The 18,652-nt window shown below is 40.5% G+C and overlaps 1 protein-coding gene across 2 annotated transcripts in view; it reads left to right on the top strand.

Annotated features, from left to right (window-relative positions):
- Positions 1–18,652, top strand: part of LOC146811149 (uncharacterized) — a 244,954-nt gene that overhangs the window by 2,702 nt on the left and 223,600 nt on the right. For both annotated transcript variants that reach the window (XM_085618215.1, XM_085618213.1), the window contains exons 2-3: positions 447–532; positions 14,800–14,865. In XM_085618215.1, the coding sequence (XP_085474341.1) occupies positions 447–532; positions 14,800–14,865 (152 nt within the window). The remainder of the gene's footprint in view (positions 1–446; positions 533–14,799; positions 14,866–18,652) is intronic.

Here is an 18,652-nt window from a genome sequence, read left to right as displayed (position 1 = left end):
ATTTCAAGCCTCCTTTACATTAAAAACATTTTACATGGAATGACGGTGCCAAATACATTTGTTACCCCCCCCCCCCTTCGTAATCTCTGCCCTAAAATCTTCCTAAAACCTTTCATGCATTGGTCACCCTTTAGAAGCATTACATGCAAGGTGGGCAGACACATCTTCAGGCCCCAGACACATAGAACAACCAGACCCATGTACAGCACCCCACAGAGCCGCCACTTATGAAGAATACACAGCACTTCAACACAGGGCCCCAAATGTAAAACACATTCTCACTCATGAAACATTGCAGTCATTTTGGCACCTCGAATAAGACATGTGGTAATTACAGGTGAGAAAGAGGAAACCACAGAAGGAAACACATTCTTCATTGTTATTTGTAAAACGGATTTCTGTTTGTGATTGCGCTAATTATGTGTTTTCCCTCTCTGTTATTCTAGATGTGTCTTCTCAATTAATTGGTGGTCTGGATATACCTGTTGTCGGTGACCTCCTCGGTAAAATCAATGAATGTCTCAGTTTATTGGTATGAAATTTTAATTAAAATTTTATTTTAAAAAAACATTCTTCTACTTTTAAACTGTTGACCTACATTTTTGGAAATTAAATATTTATTACTTTTTTGACAACCTGAAGTATTCCTGCAAGTGTTTGGGGATGGGTGCGGGGATAAGTACCTGATTGGCCTTCACGACAGGTGCACTGGAGGAATATCCTTTGGGAGGGGGGTGCTATACTGCTCTGGGCCGTATGAGTATTCTAGTAGTTTGGACTGGGAAATTACTGGTGCCACCAATACGGGACCTAGTAATCCTCGATTTGCAAACTCAGGGTGAGTTTAAAATAAGACAGGAGGCACCTGGAGAAGAGAGACGTGGCAGGTCTCTGTCTGCTAGCAATAGCAACAAATAAGTCCACACATCTACTGCAATAGTACGGGAACTAGTCATGCTCCCTCCTGCCTCCTCTCAATAGATGTCATTTAGGGGTCACCATGGGTAGCAACTGCAACTCCTGGCTTGCCACTTGCAACTCCTGGCACTGTCTTTGTGATCCCTGGCCTCAGACGTGACAAAGTCAGTGGCAAGAATTCCTACATTCCTTATTTTCTGTCCATTAATAGTTAATAATATTCTATTATTTACTATTAGTTTAATAAAAAATGGTGCACACTCTGGACCTTTGGTGGTAGCTGTGGGAAGTGCAAAATGGTTTTAAATGTATGTTGTGTGAGTGCTTGCGAGTGAGAGTATTCTTAAGGGAGATAGTTTGTGTGAGAGTGCGTGTGTATGTGTAAGTGCGTGTGGATGTGTAAGCATGTGAGTGTGAGTAAATATGAGTGAAAATCATTGATTAGGTGAAACTGATGGCCAGATTTACTATTCTTTGACAAAAGGCAACTCTGCACCAGAGTTTCTTGATGCCTTGCGTCAAAGGGTGAGAGAAAAATTGTGCCCTATCTATTGAGATATGGTGCCTTTTTACTCTCCAACACACACACCCTTGCACCAAAATGCATGGGTGTGTGTTCTCTGAAACATAGGTTTTATACTGAAAGGTGACCCTTCCAGTACAAAACTATGCTTTAAGGCTTGTCACACTTTGTATGTATGCTGTACAGTGTAGCACATATAAAATATTTCTCCTTCTTAAAACTGCCTCAAGGAGGAATACGTGTTTGGTGCAAGTTCCTGTCTGTTTATAGATAAGGGTTTGTGTCAAACCTATTTCAATGCCCTCTTGATGCAAAATAATGCAAAGAAGCGTAACATTGTGTTACTTTGGGATATTACCCATCACAAATCCAGGATTCTGTTGGATAATACATCCTCCCCAACAATTTGTTCTATATTTGTGTCACAATCCTGACACAAAAGATCATATACCTGCCCCTGACTGTATGAGTGAGAGAGAAAGAGTGAGATTAAAATGTAATACAAGTGGGTGACCATAAATAAAAATGAGGGTAAAGGAGTGTAAGAGAGCGTGCGTGAGGATGAATGAGTGTAAGTGAGAGAATGGGTATGAACGTGCGAATGAGTGTGGAAGACAAGGCAAAATACTGTTCCTAGCACACTTGCAGCAATTCGTAGCGTGGCAGACACCCTTGACAAAATACTTCCACTGGCACACTGTGGGGGTAATTCTTGGTATAAAGGGCACGAATGGAAAATTTGCTGGTACTAGAAATGATTCATGGCACTGGGGCATCCATTGAAAAGTACTAGCATACTTGAGGAAATGCTTGGCATATGTACACCAGTTGCATAATGCTGGTACTAGCACACTGAGGGGACATTTGGCATAATGGTGGACAACCTGACATATGGAAGGGTGACAAAAGCTGGTTCTGACATACTGAGGACTTTTTTTACATAAGGGTTATCTATGGTATTTGGACGGCATACATTACTTAATTTTAGCACTGGCATATTTTATGTTATTTTTTATATAAGGGGGTAGTCATTGAATATGGGGCATCTATGACAAAATGCTGGCCTGGGCACAATGGAGGTCATTTTTTACTTATAGGGGGCACCCATACTATATTTGGGATTTGCCCACAATGAAAGAATTTGAATATTTTGTATGGGCCCTTTCTGCACCTATGGCATTTTAGCAAACTTATGTGGAAATTGTTTTTAAAAAAGCGTGGTTTTACCTATGCTTTTCAAAATGTTCTAAGAGGGAGAAGCCTGCTAGAAACGGACTGCATTATTCACTTTCCTCGCTCGCTCTAAGTTAGGGCTAGTATCATGCCCCAGAACTTTCAAAGATAGATCAAGCCATCAGCATCATAAATATAGGTGGTATCTAAAATAGACATTTATCGTTATTCTGTTAAACTAATAATCCAATTATAATGGCACTTCCACGAGGTCACGTGTTGTGATGTTAGTATCACATGACATGTCTTCCTGGAAATAATCAGGGTCAAGGGTCATATAATGTCACTTCCTGTGATTTCATTAAGAGCAAAGGGGATGTGATGTCACTTCTGCTATCCCTAGCATTTTGATAAATCAACACGCATGCTCCTTTCCCTCATATATCCCCTGCACCAAATCCTCCATCCCCTTCAGCAACATTCCCAGGTACTGCCAAAGCCCAGGGATGAACAATGTCTTCCCTAACATGTGACTCGTGCAGTGGCAGAGCCCAAGCCTGACACAAGACTATCTACTCCCTGCATGCTGTGCCTATGCCACCCTCCCCAGTCTGCAGGAACAGCTGAGTGCTGCAAACAGAAACCTTTTTTTTTGAGTTTAAAGAAAATGTTATTGGGTAGGAGCTTAGGATACATCAGTAATACAATACATTATATAATAATAGGAAAATGGAAAATATGTTGTAGACAACAAAGAAAAGAAAATAGGCAGGAAGGGAGGTAAAAGCAGGAAATAAACATATCTTATATTGATACAACTAAAATAATATACAAATATAACTTATATAAAATATTCAACTCACTGCTACAAATCCAATCCTATATTGATAATAAGAACAGACTGTAATAATAGTTAATTAACAATACTCTAAGGAGGTTTGGAAACTTCTTCTATACTTGGAATATGGGACGGTATTGATTGAGCAGACATATTTAGAAAATTAGTCACAGGTAACCATAACAAGTCACGCTTAATGGCAAGAGTAATCGGGTGAACATAAGCTCTATCCAATCTGTGATTATAACAAACACCATACCACCAGGCTTGAAAAGAGACATTTGAAGCATTTTTCCATGATTTAGTAATTTGTTGAAAGGCAACAGCAAGAAGCAAGTCAATGATAAGGGTATTAAGGGAAGTGGAAGAGGACCAAACTTCCGCAACACTACCTAGAAAAATATGAGAAAAAGAAAAAAGGATATGCGTGTGATAAATGTTGTTAATTTGACGCCATACTGTAAACCAAAACTGGTGTATAACTGGACATGTAAATAACATATGTTTAAGATCTGCAACAGGAGCTGGACAGGACCAGCAGGTAGAGGGAATGAGAGGGTTAATCTGATGCAATTTGGCCGGAGTGATTAAAAGTCTATTATATATGAAGAATAACGTTTGAGTAATAGTTGCTGCCCTAGAAGACTTCCTTATTTTGATCCAAATTTTATCCCACACTGACACGGAGAAGGATGTGCCTAAGTCAGACTCCCAGCTGAATTCTACAATGGACTTATCACGATTGTGACCAATGGTTCTCAATTTATTATACATTTGAGAAGCTGAAGTGGATAATTTCAAAAACGAAATTTGTACAGAAGAAGGGTTAATCTGCGTGGAAGAAGCCATAAGCTTATCATAAGAACTTTGAGCAGCTAGGGTTAATAATGTATATTTAGAATGATAAGAAGAGGGAAGTGAATATCGCATTTGCATTGTTGAAAAGGGATACAAGTATCACCTAGAAAGAGTTGATGAGTCCACTTAAGACCAAGATTGAACCAATCTTTCCAAAAAAGAGTCCTATTTTTAAACTTAATGTGGTTATTATACCAAATTGGGGATTGTAGAAAGCGATCTCGGTCATCTAGACCATCCAGCATAAGAGGGTGAAGAATTTTGCGAGAATGTTTAAGAATAGGGAGAGAAAATTTTTGAGGGGTATTGGATATGGAGAAAAATTCCTCAAAAGAAAGAGGGTGAATGAGATAAGATTCAATGTCTACCCACAAAGGTAAAGATAATGAGTCCGTCGCATTCTGTGATAGTAATGAAGAGGAGTTCTTAAGAAAGAAGGAAGTATGTTATGACGCAAAATAAAATTATAGGAACCAACATCATTTTTACAGAATCTAGCCTACCCCACCAAGATAAAAATAAAGGATGCCATTGGGATGTAGAATTAAATAAAGTTGACTGGAGGTTCTTAAGATTGAGTGATACAGTATCTTTAATAGAATGAGTAAACCATAGGCCTAAATATTTAATCTTAGTAGGGCTCCAGTGAAAAGAAGAAGACACAAAATCAGCATGAAAACAATATTTATTTAACGGTAGAATTTCACATTTGTCTACATTGAGTTTGTATCCTGAAACTGAAGAAAAAGTAGAGACCTCTGAAAGAAAAGCCGGTAGAGAGGTCTGAGGATTAGAAATAAATAAAAGTATGTCATCGGCATATGCCCAGAGTTTTAGATGCTTATCGCCATAAAAAAAAACAGTAATATTTTTGTTAGTTCGGATTTTGGATAAGAAAGGTACTAAAGCCAAAATAAATAAAAGAGGAGAAAGGGGACATCCTTGCCTAACACCTCTGAGAAGTGGGAATGAAGAGGAAACAAGGCCATTAGCTAAAATAAATGACCTTGGAAAAGAGTAAAGAAGTGAAATATAGGAACGGAATTTAGGGCCAAAACCAAACCAAGAAAGTGTTGAAAAAATAAACTGCCAATTGACCCTGTCAAAAGCTTTTTCAGCATCCAAAGCAACAGCTGCTAATGAGAAACCATGGCAGTGGGATGTACTGTGTACGTTGAAAAAGAGACGAGTGTTATCAGAGAGGTGACGACCCTTAATGAATCCACATTGTTCTCTACCTATTAATTGTGGTAAAATATTGTTTAGACGGAGCGCAAGAATCTTCGCAAAAATCTTATAATCCAGATTGATTAAGGAAAAAGGCCTGTAATTTTTGCATAAAGTATGGTCCTTATTCTCTTTAGGGAGGAGACAAATCAAAGCCTCCTGAAATGAACCCTCAGACCTCTGGGAAGATATAAAAAACAAGAATAGTTTATGCAATTTGGGAACAAGTAAGTTAGAAAAATGAGTATAAAATTCTATAGTAAAACCATCAGGTCTGGGAGCTTTCCCTTTTTTAAGTGATTGAATAGCTTTGATAATGTCTTTAGTGGATATATCACTTTCTAGAGAAGAGAAATCTACATCCAAAGGGGGAGGCGGGGTAATAGAAGCTAAATATCGATCAATGACAGATAAAGGGGGTTGAGATTCAGGAGTATATGTGTATGTATGTATGTATGTATTAGATTCTTGTTGAGCGCGACTGTCACCCCAAGGGTATCCTGGCACTGGACCATAGGTGAGTCATCAGATAATGATTTGTAAAAATTGGAGAATTCTAAAAGAATGTCCTCGTCTTTGTGGAGAGTAATATTAGAGGAGGATAAAATAGACTCAATTCCAGTACGTTCTTTTTTGACTTTGAGATATTTAGCAAGAAGGTTGCCAGATTTATTTTGTGCACTATAGAATTTAGCGCTGGATTTAAGTAAACATAAATTCGCAGAATTAGTAGAAATTTTATTAAAAGAAAGTTTGGCGTTAATAAGCTCCTCTAAGGTAGATTGGCTTTTTGTTAGATAATAAAGATGTTCTAGTTTTTTAATTTGCAAGTTAAGTGACAGGGATGAATGAGAGGCTGCACGCCGCTTTTGAGCAACAAAGGAGATAATAAAGTCCCTAGAGGCAGCTTTAAAGGAGTCCCAGACAAGTTGAGGAGACACCTGAGGAGATTCATTTTCTACTAACAATAAGGTAGCAAAATCAAGAAAGTCCGGTGTGAACTTAGGGTCTAATAAAAGGGAATTATTAAATCTCCAGCATCTAGTGCCTTTAACGGGAGGAAGTAGATCTAAGCTTAAGGAAGCTGGGGCATGAGCAGAAATTAGAATAGATCCGATGTCTGAGTGAGCAATATGCTGAAGTAGAGCTTTGGAAATAAAAAGGTAATCTAATCGGGATTGCGAAGAATGAGCAGTTGAATAATAAGTGTATTCCTGTAATGTGGGGTGACAGAGCCTCCATGAGTCCACAAGAGACCTTTGAGAGATAGTGGAAGTAAATTGAGAATGCATGAGGGAAGGGACGAATCTGGAATTGGAATTCCTGTCAATAAAGGGGTCTATGATCATATTACAGTCACTACCGAAAACCAAATATTCATCATTGCATTGCATTAAAAGGGAAAGGATTTGGGGCCAAAACAGCTTATCTTGAGTAGTGGGAGCATAAATATTAAAAATTGTAATGGGAATCTTATTAATCAATAAGGAAATAACAACCCATCTACCCTCAGAATCGTTATCCTGTCGTATGAGCTGGACATCCAAACGTTTATGACAGAGAATAGCAACGCCATTGCGTTTACCTGAACCTGGTGATGCAAAAACATGGCCTACCCAATTCCATCTTAACTTAGCTACTTCAGTAACTGGTATATGAATTTCCTGTAGTAAAGCAATGTCTCCTTTTAGGTTTGCAACATGTGACAGAACTCGCTGACGTTTGATAGGAGAACCCAAACCTTTAACATTCCAAGTTATAATATTTAACAACATTTAAATCTTATAGAAAATTAATCACAACATTTCTTTAAAAAATGCGCCATGTTTAAAAGCAAAAACAGTGTGAAATATTCAATAAAATATGAAGAAGAAAGCTGGATTGTAGAGAAATAACAGTGAGAGAGATATAAAATCATAGAATAGAGAGAATAATGAGGGAGAGAGAGAAGATGATAGAAAAAAGAAGCATAAAGAAAATTTGGAGATTGAGATGAAACCGAAAAGTGGGGAGAGAAAGAAGGAAGAAGTGAGGATAACAAGAAAAAACAAGACAGACAAAACAAAATTAGCAATCGATAAAACAGTACAATACTAGAAAAACATACCACAAAAGAACGAAAATTCTGGGGTAGGTGGAGCCACATAGGAAAGGCCAAACACCGGGCGGGAGAACGCAGGATGAGAGGCACACAGAAAGAACATCATCCAGGCGAAATGAGAACACTGAGAGTAAGGGAGCAAAGAAACCACGACCTAGTAAAAAGGAAAAAAGAAGGTAATAGTTAATGGGAAAAATTACGATAACACCAAAACTTACAATATGACTGAGACAGAAGAAATTCACAATTGTGGGGAAACAAATAACAGACATGGAACGTTTGAAACAAAAATAGTCATGAAATGTTTATGATTTAGAAATGTCCATAGAGACTCCTTTACAAGAGTCCAAAAATCTTTGAAGCACAGCAGGATCTTCATAGTTGGTTGTTCTGTTGTTATAAGTCACCTTGAAAAGGCAGGGGTGAAATAAGCCATAACGAGCGTTCATGTTACGAAGGGCCGGTCTCATCTGGAAAAATTTCTTCCGACGCTCAGCAGTTATTTTGGCATAGTCTTGAGCAAAAAATAGATTGGAACCATTCCAAGAAATCCTTCCTCGCTGTTTTGCTGCCTGCAAGACTTTAAGTAGATCTGTGTATTCTAGGAAATACAGAATTACACCTCTGGGTTTCGTTGAGGAAGAAGAAGAACGGGGACTCTGGCCCAAACGGTGCGCACGTTGAATATTTAATGGCGGAGATGCTGGAAGACAAAGAAGGGTTGGAAGAAAGGATTGAAAATAGGAAATTGCGTTAGTTCCTTCAAGACCTTCTGCCAGACCATAAATGCATAGATTATTATGCCTATTACGGTTTTCTAACTGTTCAACTTGTTGCTTAAGATGTTCAACTTCTTTATGGAGAAGGGGAACTTGAACAGCGACCTCCTGAACAGACTCAACACGCCTTTCCAGACCATCAACCCTCTGCTCAGTGTGAGACCAATTATCCTCCAAGCTCTGCAAACGTAGGTTGGTTTCTTCCATATACGGTTTGAGGGCACGAATCTCTTCAAGAATAAGTTCTAACGAAAGGGGCGATGAGGAGTCAGTAGGAGAGGGCGGATTTGTTTTCCCTCGCTTTCCAGGTGTAAAGGGAGCTGAAGCTGGTATCTTGGACCCCTGCTTGGAGCCCAATCGAGACGTGGAGGGAGAGGAGCCCTTTATAGCCACAGAGTCACTGGGGATATCCTCTGCACCTTCCTGTAGAAGATTAAAGGGATTGAAATCTTCTAAAGATGCACCCTGAGGTTGTAAAGCTTCTTTACGATTAGTCCAAGATGCTGCCATGGTCTAAATCGAGAAAAAATAATCTTCAGCAGAAGTTCTAGAGAGCACAGTATAACTATATGAAGTTACTAAAGGCAGGCCAGTACACAACGCCACTTTATGAAATACACATGAGAGGATGAGACGTTGCTGACGGTTCCAAAAATTCTGCGTGGTGGCAACAGTATAAAGTCCTGGAAGACTGGTGCTATGACGAATAAGACACTTCCCTAATATAGAAGACGCAAGTGTGAGGAGAGCAAATGACAAAAATTGTGACCACGAGGTTGAAAAATAATCCAATATAATAAGTCAGACAAAAACAGTTCAAAAAGGAGGTAAAAAAAAACATTTTAAGGCAGGCCCTCCATTAAAACAGCGTCCCCTGAGGTAAAAGTGGCAGCAAACGCGAGGAGCTCGCTAAAAATGGAAACAAAATGGCGGCCGCTAGTACATTGCAGCCGATATAGAGCCAAAAGACATCCTTGAGCTCACCCTTCACCAAAAGTTGAAGTGCGTTAGATGGAGCAACACTTCATACAGCATTAGAGGCGGTTTCCGCATCCCAAGAGAAACGGAGAAAGCCTGGAAAGATGCCGCTGCCTCACGTCGCCGCAGAGCTCCCGTAAACGGCGGCCATTTCCGAAGGCGCCTAAGCCACGCCCCTGCAAACAGAAACCTGATGCTAACAAGGCTCCCATTCGAAGGCAGGACAAGATGGGCAGTGGAGACAAATCTCCCCCAAGATGACTCCTATCCTGCTCTCCATCCTCCCATCCACCCACCTGCCACCACTGACCCAGATATTTACCCAAAGGCCCTGCACCTATACACCACCTGCCCCACAGGTGGCACATATATGCAGATTTGTGCTTGGTATACAAACTGTTAGGGGGTAAAACATGGATTTAGATCCTGTATTCCTGAGCCTGCATGATGTTCCCCTTTGCAGAGGAATATCTCATGTGCACAGGACATAGATGCAAGCATACTGTCCGACATTAGAGATTCCCACCCTCCTTCCCACACATCAGTTCCCTCACAGCTGAAACCATGGATGCCATAAGGATGCCTTGTGTGTTCTTCTTTAATATATCATCAGCACCATGTAAATGACAGTTTTCTTTCGACCCATTTACATCTGTTTTACTTTGGGAGCCTTATTCAAGGGCGCTGCTGCTTCCCATTTGGCTTCCTCTTCACATCTTTTGGTCCACACTTGCTTCCTATTTTGACTTTGGATGTAATGTATTTACATTACCTTATAGAATGTAGATTGTAGGGGTCTATATACCTTGGTCCTGATTCACAAAAGTAAACTTACACATCTTGTGTAACTTTACGCTTGTTTGAAGTTCATAAAAATGCATTTTATTCATAAGTTTACACGTGGTGGGGCTCCACAGTCAGGGCAGAGAACTCAGCACATAAAATGAATGTGTGTCTTATCTTTTTATGTGTGGAGTTCTCCGCCCCGAATGTGGAGTCTCCGCACTCATAAACGTATGACTAAAATATAGTTTTGGGAATTTTAAACAAACTTAAACTTACACAAGAGTGCAAGTTTAACTTTGTGAATCAGGCCTTGCATTCTTTACAAAACTAAGTAGTGGTAATGTGAAATAGTTATTTAATAAGAGAAGTAGTAAGAGATGTGCTGTGGTGAATATCCTTGTCCACAGTTGTGTAGGTATCAATAGTGCAGCTTATGCAGTTGAACCAAGGCCTTTAGATTTGATGGGCTTGAGCTACCACAATTAATGACACGGGCATCTCAATTCTTACCACAAAGCCAGGGGATGAGGGGTGCCATTTTCTTACTTTCATTAGGGCCCCTGGAAACCTCACCACTGCTTGTCTATATGTGCTGCAGGCTGAAATTAATGACCTGGAAGGGAATCCAGTGTGTTGCCTTAAAGGCCGTCAGGCAAGTTCTCTGGGGGCTATTGCAACTTAGCAAAAATGCAGATCACGTGACAATGACAAGCAATGCCTGTTTACCTTAAGAATACAGGAGCAAGATGCAACCTGGATAACAATATACAGGAGCTTAGTTTGCATTTCTTATCTCACCTACATACACAAATGAAAACTGTTTCATTGCTAGCACAGAGTGGGAACCAGCTGGACTTCATTTCTGGTAGGCATTCTGATGACAGCACCAACTCATTGATGCCCCCAGCAATTCTTGCTCCAGTGGCATCCCAAGGCAGTGTACCAGCATCACTTTGGGTTGGCTTTGAATTCTACAATTTCTTTTTGTGAAATCTGTTTCCTTTTTCTGAGAGCTGGTTTTAGGATTCAAATTGAGCATCCCATCTTCAAAAGCTAAGCAACGGAAAACAAGATATGTCACTTAACAAATTGCCAGAAAAACTGAAATTCCAAAATGTTTTAGAATTTCTCAAGCTCTGTTTTCTGTGAAATGTGTACCCTAGAGCTGCCGGCACCTAGGCAAACCTATCAACCCTGTACATTTTTTAAAACTAGACACTAGGAGGAATCCAGGATGGGTTGACTTTTGTGGCTCTCACCAGGATATAATACCCAGAATCCCTTTCAGAGCTCAAACTTTGTCAAATATAGCACATTTTCTTCACATTTCTGTGATGGCAAGTTCTGAAATCTGCATGGATCCACAAAATTCCATGCACCTCACATTCCCCAAAGTCTCTCAATAAAAATGGGACCTCACTTGAGTGGGTAGGCAAGGTGCCCGCGGCAGGAAACAGCCAAAATGCAACGTGGACACATCACATATTTCGAGTGAACTCTTTTTTGGCTATGTGCCTAGCTGTGGATTTTGAAGCCTAACTCAGCCAGCACCTAGGGAAACCAAGCAAATCTTTATATTTTTGAAAACTAGCCACCCAGGGAAATCCAATATGGGTTGACTTGTGTGAATTTCACCAGGTTCTGTTACCCGGAATCCCTTGCAAATCTCAAACTTTGTAAAAACAAAAACAAAGTTTTCTGTGATAGAAAGTTCTGGAATCGGCATGGATCTGCAAACTTCCACACACCCCACATTACACACATTCTCCCGATAAAATTGGTACCTCACTTGTGTGGGTAGGCCTAGAGCCCGTGGCAGAAAACGGCCCAAAATGCAACATATACATATCACATTTTTCCACTGAAAACCAACCCTTTTTTGCAATGTGCCTAGCTGTGGATTATGAACCCTAGCTCAGCCAGCACCTAGAAAAAACTAGCAAACCTTTACATTTTTAAAAATTTGACACCCAGGAGAAAAACTGATGGGGTGATGTACGTGGCTTTCAGCAGGTTCTGTTACCCAAAATTCCTTACAAACCTAAAACTTTGTGAAAAAAAACACATTTTCCTCACATTTCTGTGATAGAAAGTTCTGGAATCTTCATGGATCCACAAACTTACACACACCTAACATTTCCCAATGTCTCTCAATAATAGTGATACCTCACTTGAGTGGGTAGGCCTAGGGCCCGCAACAGGAAACGCCCCAAAACACAACGTGGACACAACACATTTTTCCAGTGAAACTGACCCATTTTTTGCAATGTGCTTAGCTGTGGATTTTGTACTCTTGCACCCGCGACACCTAGGGAAACCTTTCAAACCTATACATTTTTTAAGACTAGACACCCATGGGAATCCAGGATGGGGTGACTTGTGTGACTCTCACCAGGTTCTGTTACCCAGAATACCGTGCAAACCTTAAAATGTGTCAAAAATAGCACATTTTCCTCATATTTCTGTGATGGAAAGTTCTGGAATCTGCATGGATCTACAAACTTCCATGTTTCCCTTATTCCCAACATTCTCTCCATAAAAATGGTACCTCACTTGTGTGGATAGACCTAGTGCCCATGGCTGGAAACAGCCCAAAAAGCAACATGGAGACATCACATTTTTCCACTTAAAATGGAACCTCTTTTTGCACCCCCAGGTGCTGCAGCACCTGGGGGAAACCTAGCAAACCTATACATTTTTGCAAACTAGACACCTAGGCGAATCCAGGATGGGGTGACTTGTGTGACTTTCACTAGATTATGTTACCCTGAAACCCTTGCAAACCTCAAACTATGTCAAAAATAACACACTTTCCTCACATTACTATGATGGAACGTTCTGAAATCTGCGTGCATCCTTACATTTTCACCTACCCCGCATTCCCCAAAGTCATTCCACGGCAGGGAAGGAGACATCAAAATTACCTATCACAAAACGCCATGGTTTTACAAGGGGGCCACAGCCACCTGGATTTTTTTCCACGGCTTGGTGGTCATCTAGGGAATCTTACCAAACCCAGAAATTTCTGAAAACTAGATACCCAAGGGAGTCCAGGGAGGTATGGCTTGTATGGATCTTCCAACATTTTCTTCCCAGAATCTACTGCAAACCTCAAATTTTGCTAAAAAAAATCTCATATTCGTCACATTTCTGGTATGGAAAGTTCTGGATCTGTGTGCATCCACAAACATCTGCCCACCCGGCATTCCCAAAAGTGTCCCAATACAAATGGTACCTCATTTGTGTAGGTGGGCTAAGTGCCCATGGCAGGGAAGGGCCCAAAGCTTATTGTGGAGACATCAAAGTAGCCTATTACAAAGCAACCTAGTTTTGCAAGGGGTTCACCTGAGTTTGTATGCCATCTAGGGAAACCTACCAACCCCAGAAATCTCTGAAAACCAGATACTAAGGGTAGTCCAGGGAAGTATGGCTTGCAAAAATCCCCCAACATTTTTTCTACCCAGAATCCCCTGCAATCCTCAAATTTAGCTGAATAAATCTCAGGAACATTCTTGCGTTGCAGATTTACTTTTCATGGTCACAGGTCATCATACCAGAGAACAGAGAGATGTATCTGAATGGGTCCCATCTAATTCCCAACTCTACAGAAATGCATGCGACAATAAGGGATCGACGCCTCTAGATCTCTGACAGAATTGTTTATAGGTGGGAACAGAAATGCTCTTTCAGTATTATTATTTAGAGAAAACTGCATACAAAGTGGTTTATGGGCAATTCACCTTCCTATTAATCAGATGTTGTTTCGATTTTCTGGTCATGGTAAACTTTTCCTGCAGTCTAAATCATTCAGGATCTTCTCTTACATCATGAATTTTGAGAAAGGTTCAGAAGTGTTCTGGCAGTTTCAGATATAGATCCTCATTTTGAGGTAGACTTACACAATTTTGACAAAATACAGAGCAGCACATAAAGCTGCTGACCAGTGTTGCGGCAATGGGAAAGGCAAAAACAGTGCTTGATCTTTCCAGCACCATAGTGAAAAAGTGTGCGTGTTCCTTGAAGCATTTGTTTTGTACTGGAAGGCGATTGTTTCAGAAGAAAATCATGCTTTAATACGTTTCCCTCTTTGTAGTTGTGCAGTACTTTCCAGCACACAAGCAAAGTTTGAAAAGTATCGAGAAAAGTAAACTTTTCTCTTACCTTACACTTACTTTAAGAGGCATACGTTTTTATCTCAAAACATAGTCTACCACTGTAAGTAGATAGGTTTTTACATCAAAACTCATGGCTGGTTAATTGTAAATGTATATGTACCATCCATTTGAATGAATTTAACAGAAAGTCGCCCAAAGTAGCTTTATACTGCTAATTTGCGTTACTTTAGCCACATTTCAAACACAAATTAGGAATTCATGGTGGTCTTGGGAGTCAAATACTAGGAGCAAACCCAACATGCAGGCAGCAAAATCTGTGCTCATCAAAAGCAAAAAACACTTTAAGTACCTGTTTCTGAAATAAAAAAAAAAAAGGTTTTGCAAAACATGAAGAATAAAAAGTACCAATAATGTTGCAAGGTAAAGTCATTGAACAAACAAACTGTTTCATATAATGTTTGGAGAATTCTTCTGACCACTTTGTTTCTTCATCTCTTTTGTAGTTAGGCCCTACCCTCCAACAGTTATTGTGCAAGCTCAGCGAGCTCGGCTGCGCACTTGAGGAGAAAGTAAGTTTGATTTTTATTTACTTCTATTTACGTACAGTCTCTAACTTTATTTGAAATGGTGCCTCAGATCATAGCGATTAGAAATCAAGCATGACAGGGATAATAAAATTAATGGATGGCCTTTACACAAATGTATGTTTTTTATACTTTTAACAAAAGAAGGGATTGATTTGGGATTGCACAGGTTGCTGACCCCCCCACCCTGGTAGAGGAGTGCCCTTCATGCCACATGTTGTTGGAGATCTCTTCAAATAAATTGCTTCTGCTAATGTGATGGAAGTACTTTTTGCAAGCCTGAATCTGGATGGCTGCCATAATTTGGCAAAATCCCAGCATTTTGTTCTTTAGAAATAAACCCAGCACATGCGTTTATTTCTGCAAAATAACAAAACAATGGGCCTGATGTACAAAGGACTTTCTACCTATTAAATTGTTATAGTTGATTTCTGTGCCCACGTCAACTATACTTTGCCAGGCCATAGCAATCACTCTGATTCATGCTAGTGGCAGGACTTGTTCTGTTAAATCTGAAGCAGGTCTTTGTACAGCAGTTTTTGCTTTGACATTCTGCTTGAGGTGCTATGTACCCTTTGACTTTCCCTGCTTTCCCCCCACTATCCAAACTTTTGCCAGTTATCATTATCTTCTTTTTCACTTTTTAAATACAAGACAATAGTCTGTCTTTGAATCTTGTAGTGAGTGCTTTGACAACATAAAAAAACATACTCTGTTTTTTTCTGAGCACACTGTCTTAAATCTTGTAATCACATCTTCAAAACTATCAACTGTAGTACCTGTGTCCTGTTCTGCAGCTCCTCCTATTATCAACTCTTCATTTTCCCTAGTGTCCTGTTCTGGACCAAAGAAACAAAACTGGGCATCATCACAAACCTTTCTCACCTCTGCCACATTACCATGCAAAAGTGCCCTCTTCAATTCTTCTAAACATAAAGCAGGAGTTTTCACAAAGTACAGCCTCCTAACAAAAGGTTGCATTGTTGAGTGGTGTATAGCTATCATCCTGAAAAGATAAAAGGTGCTTTGGCACACTTTCCTTGATAAACATGCAAGGTACTGTCCCTGTAAATTTGTAAGCTGTATAACCTTACAAGGATCCAATACTTGTAAAGTACTTATTTTGTGTTTGAAACTTCACCTTTGAAAGATAAGTAGAAATATTCTTAATATATCAATGGACTGCTGTCAAATACTACAAACAGTACTACAATTCCATTTGTATATAGGGGTCTAATTGTGCGATCCCTGTACCTCTTCTGCAATAACTTGTGTTACATTTCTAGGTACAATCACCTCTTTCACTATAGGAGTGCCATTCTTCATTTCATAATATTGTCCTGTTTTATCAATAGCATGAACTAATGTGTTATCCTGGAGATGGCTTGCTTCATCAAATAAATGCTCTATGCTAGAATTATGTATATATTCCCCACTAAAACCTATACAAAAGTTGTTTATATTCACTAATCTTCTCTTCTGGTTTTGTCTCCTCATACACAACACAATTTTAACAAGTCTTCATTCTATTTATAATCCAAATATAAAGATTTCTCTTCAAAGCTAAGGCCTTATCACTTTTCCCTCAAATCTTTCTTTCTGCTTCAGTGCCTCTCTCCTTCTACTGAACTTCTTCATATGTTTCAGTAGATTTACAACCATTCCAATACAAAACATCCTGGTTCTTATTTCCTTAAACTGATTCTGTCTCTTGGTTAAGATGTGTCCACCTTTGTTACATTATTTCCTGTCCTTGCACCATACAATTTTTCCACTCTTATTCTTTATCATAGTTTGGTTTTTACTTTCATTATTTTGTAATCTTAGCAAATGGCTGCGTACATTTTAAAGAAATGTCTTTGTTCTCTTACTAGTAGATCTTTTTTCTTTCACCACTTATTCTACATTTTGCCCCTTTTGTGTCTTGGTTCTGCATAGACCCTCTAGTTGCTTGTGTTGCTTTTCACTCCAAGTTTTTGTAGGCATTCTAACTGTTTGTAGTTATGTAGATATTGTTCTGTAAAAAAAGGATATTTACAATTTTATTCTAGCCAACACACCAACTACTTTACTCCTGACTTACACATAATACAAAAACAGTTTTTATGTTATCCTGCAGTTTTAAATATGCGGTTAAGCTAGCTATATAACTACATACGCTTACTTCAATATACCAAACACAAACCAAAACACAAAACTCAGGGGTATTTGTACAAGAACAGCCGCTAACTAACGCTAACGCTAGTTAGCAGAAGTTTTCTTAACGCGGCCTATCACCAAAAACTATCACCCTGTTAGTGATGTATTTACAATATGTCGCTAAATGGAGATAGTTTCAGGTAGCCACGGTGAAAACTGCCACTATTACTAGTGTGAAGGCGATACAAATTCTGATGTTAGTGGGTGAAAACTGACGAAAGGCCCAATAGCGGCAATAAAACTCACGTTAGGCAGCCCAATGTGACTTTTGTTTTGCTTCTAAAGGCAAAAATAGCCTATAAGTCCACCTCCAAGTAAAAATAGGAAACAATAACAATGGAATGCAGAATGCAGCAGCTAGGACCAAGTGCAGCACAGATCAACAATCCCCCAAAGTCCACCAGCAGCCAGGATCACCAGCCAGAGTCCCAGAGGAAGAGGAAATGCAGGGCTACAATCATGGAAAGAGGTGCATCGCTGGGGAAAACACATGATGCATCACTTAATATTGCGCACTCCTTGCAACACCATAGCATCTAAAACCTTGAAAGGCCAGCCAGTCTCTGGGGTCCGGAGGCCTCGCTGGGCCTGCACATGGGACCTGGAGTAGGATGCAGAGGTGCTGTGGATTTGCTGGGCCATGGCGGTAGACATTGAGGCATAGGCAATCAACCTTACCTGGTGGTGAAGTCTGCCAGGTCTCACGGAGACACATTGCTGACCTGTGTGAGAAGACTGCCTGGTGCCTATTTGAGCTGTGATTGGTAGAGGTGCTCCTACGTACCAACATAGGGAGGTCTGCATCTCATACCACGCACCACCACCACACTGGGATGCATGGAGGAGATTACCAATGGTGGCCCGTGCCTCTCTGCATCACAGGCCGGAGTATGTTGCACTGGCTGGACGCTGGGGAGGGTGAGGCCACTGAGCTGCACCAAAAATGTGTGGCAGGAGCGCTGCAATTTCACACCTAATGGGGCCCTCTTGCATCACCTGCATTGGGAGGTTCCCCAGTGGACTTGGTGGTGACTGCTATACCGAGGCTTGTGAAATACCACCTGGCTGAGGCTCTTGCTGGGTGAGTCCTGCTGGCTGTTGGAGAGAGTGCTGCAGATTGCGCAACGATGCCAATGTCCAGGTGAGGAGAAGGCGGGACATGTAGTGGAGAAGGTCCGGGTGTCGAATCGGCCCCAGGCCAAGCACCTGTGGGTGACCACCCCCTGTGGCGGGTCCTCCCCTGTGGCAGAAAAGCGTCACCCCACTGCTTTCAAGCAGTGCAAGAAGAGAAAACATAACATGATTTTCTGATGTACTCATGCTATATTTACTTTGCTGGCAGGAGGGTGTGTGGGGCTGCTCTACTCACAGAGCAGGTCAAGGGCGGGGTGGTATGCCCACTCAAGTGTGCAATGACTGTTTGGTTGGCCCTCTCAAGCCGCCCAAAGCAGTCATGCACACTTCCCTGTTTGCAATGCAGGCTGCATTACAACTAGGCCTGGGCGGTAAATTCCGTTCCGCTCGTGGAATTTGCGGAATTTCGGTAATTTTGCGTTCCGCGGAGAACGCGAAA

Source organism: Triturus cristatus, chromosome 7 (assembly GCF_964204655.1).
Source record: "Triturus cristatus chromosome 7, aTriCri1.1, whole genome shotgun sequence".
In the NCBI taxonomy this organism is placed as follows: domain Eukaryota; kingdom Metazoa; phylum Chordata; class Amphibia; order Caudata; family Salamandridae; genus Triturus; species Triturus cristatus.
Note: the sequence above shows the minus strand (reverse complement) of the source record. Positions and strands in the feature narration are given on the sequence as shown.